The sequence below is a fragment of the Myotis brandtii genome, unplaced genomic scaffold, assembly GCF_000412655.1.
Source record: "Myotis brandtii unplaced genomic scaffold, ASM41265v1 scaffold1554, whole genome shotgun sequence".
NCBI classification, from domain to species: domain Eukaryota; kingdom Metazoa; phylum Chordata; class Mammalia; order Chiroptera; family Vespertilionidae; genus Myotis; species Myotis brandtii.
Window position 1 is genome coordinate 505,419 of NW_005355638.1, and position 1,459 is coordinate 506,877.

General features: G+C 58.4%; 1 protein-coding gene across 1 annotated transcript; it reads right to left on the minus strand.

Annotated features, from left to right (window-relative positions):
- Nucleotides 1–254: 254 nt before the first annotated feature.
- On the minus strand, nucleotides 255–1,199 carry LOC102239664 (olfactory receptor 5). Its single transcript, XM_005861714.1, has one exon. It carries the CDS (start codon nucleotides 1,197–1,199, stop codon nucleotides 255–257), a length of 945 nt encoding a protein of 314 aa, XP_005861776.1.
- Nucleotides 1,200–1,459: the final 260 nt, after the last annotated feature.

Sequence of the window (1,459 nt, forward strand, 5' to 3'; positions counted from 1 at the left end):
ACAACCAAGGTACATGCCCTTGACCGAAATCAACCTGGGACCCTTCAGTCCACAGGCCAACGCTCTATCCACTGAGCAAAACCGGTTAGGGCCTATTTTCTTTTCATTAGCAAGACGTGAATAGCGATATTAAAATATTTCTTCTAATTAATTTCCTTTCCATGTGCACGAATTCGTGCACCGGGACACTAGTACCTCAATAAAAATAAAAAGTATTAATACACTGAGATCTCCCCCATGCCCAGGCAGGGTGGTCAGCCTCGGGGCCAGCCCAGGGTTCTACGGAAAGCCGCCTGGACCTCCTTGTTCCGCAGGCAGTAGATGACAGGGTTGCACATGGGCGTGACCACCGTGTAGATGACAGACAACACCTTGTTGAGATCCATGGCTTCGATGCGGCTGGGACGGGCATAGATGAAGAGAGTGGCCGAGTAGAAGATCCCCACCACCGCTAGGTGAGAGGCGCAGGTGGAGAAGGCTTTGCGGCGGGCGGTGGCGGACGGCATGCAGAGCACCGCCCTCCCAATGGCCACATAGGAGGCGCCGGCCGCCAGGAGGGAACCCCAGAGGATGACGATGGCGGAGATGAAGTCCACCAGCTCAGTCAGGGCCACGTGGGTGCAGGACAGGTTGAGCAGAGGGGAGACGTCACAGAAGAAGTGGTTGAGGACGTTGGGGCCGCAGTAGGACAGGCTGGCGATGCACGAGGTCTTGACCACCGAGACCAGCAGCCCGCCCAGCCAGGAGGCCACGGCCAGGCCCAGGCACACCTGGGGCCTCATGAGCAGCGGGTAGCGGAGCGGGTGGCAGATGGCCGCGTAGCGGTCGTAGGCCATGGAGGCCAGGAGGGTGCACTCGGTGCAGATGAGGGCGATGAAGAAGAAGAGTTGGGTCATGCAGGCCGCGAAGGGCACGTGGCAGGGCCCGCCCCGCAGCCCCGCCAGCAGGCTGGGCGTGGTCACGGACACGTAGCACATCTCCAGGCAGCTCAGGTGGCCCAGGAAGAAGTACATGGGCTTGTGGAGCTCGCCGTGAGCGCAGACGAGGTAGACGATCAGCGTGTTCTCCAGGAGGGTGGCCAGGTAGAGGGCCAGGAAGACGGCAAACAGGACGTCCCTTACGTCTGGCCTCGTGGACAAACCCAGCAAGACAAACTCCTGTACTCGGGTCAGGTTGCCCAGCTCCGGGGGCCTCTGCATCTGAGAAAAAAAAAATACACCCATAAGGCCTAGCCAGTGTAGGTCAGTGGTTAGAGCGTCAGTCCTCCATCCAAAGGTTGAAGGGTTCAATTCCTGGCGAAGGGCATGCACCAGGGTTGCAGGTTTGATCCTTGGCCCTGGTCTGGGCGCGTGCAGGAGGCAACCAATCGATTTATCTCTCTTATATCAGTCTCTCTCTCTCTCCCTCCCTCCCTCTCTCTCTCTCTCTCTCCTCACTCCTTTCTGCTCTCCCTAAAAAT

What these genes read in the sequence shown, in the direction of transcription:
- LOC102239664 (XM_005861714.1), bottom strand. Translation starts at nt 1,199, where the DNA reads ATGCAGAGGCCCCCGGAGCTGGGCAACCTGACCCGAGTACAGGAGTTT.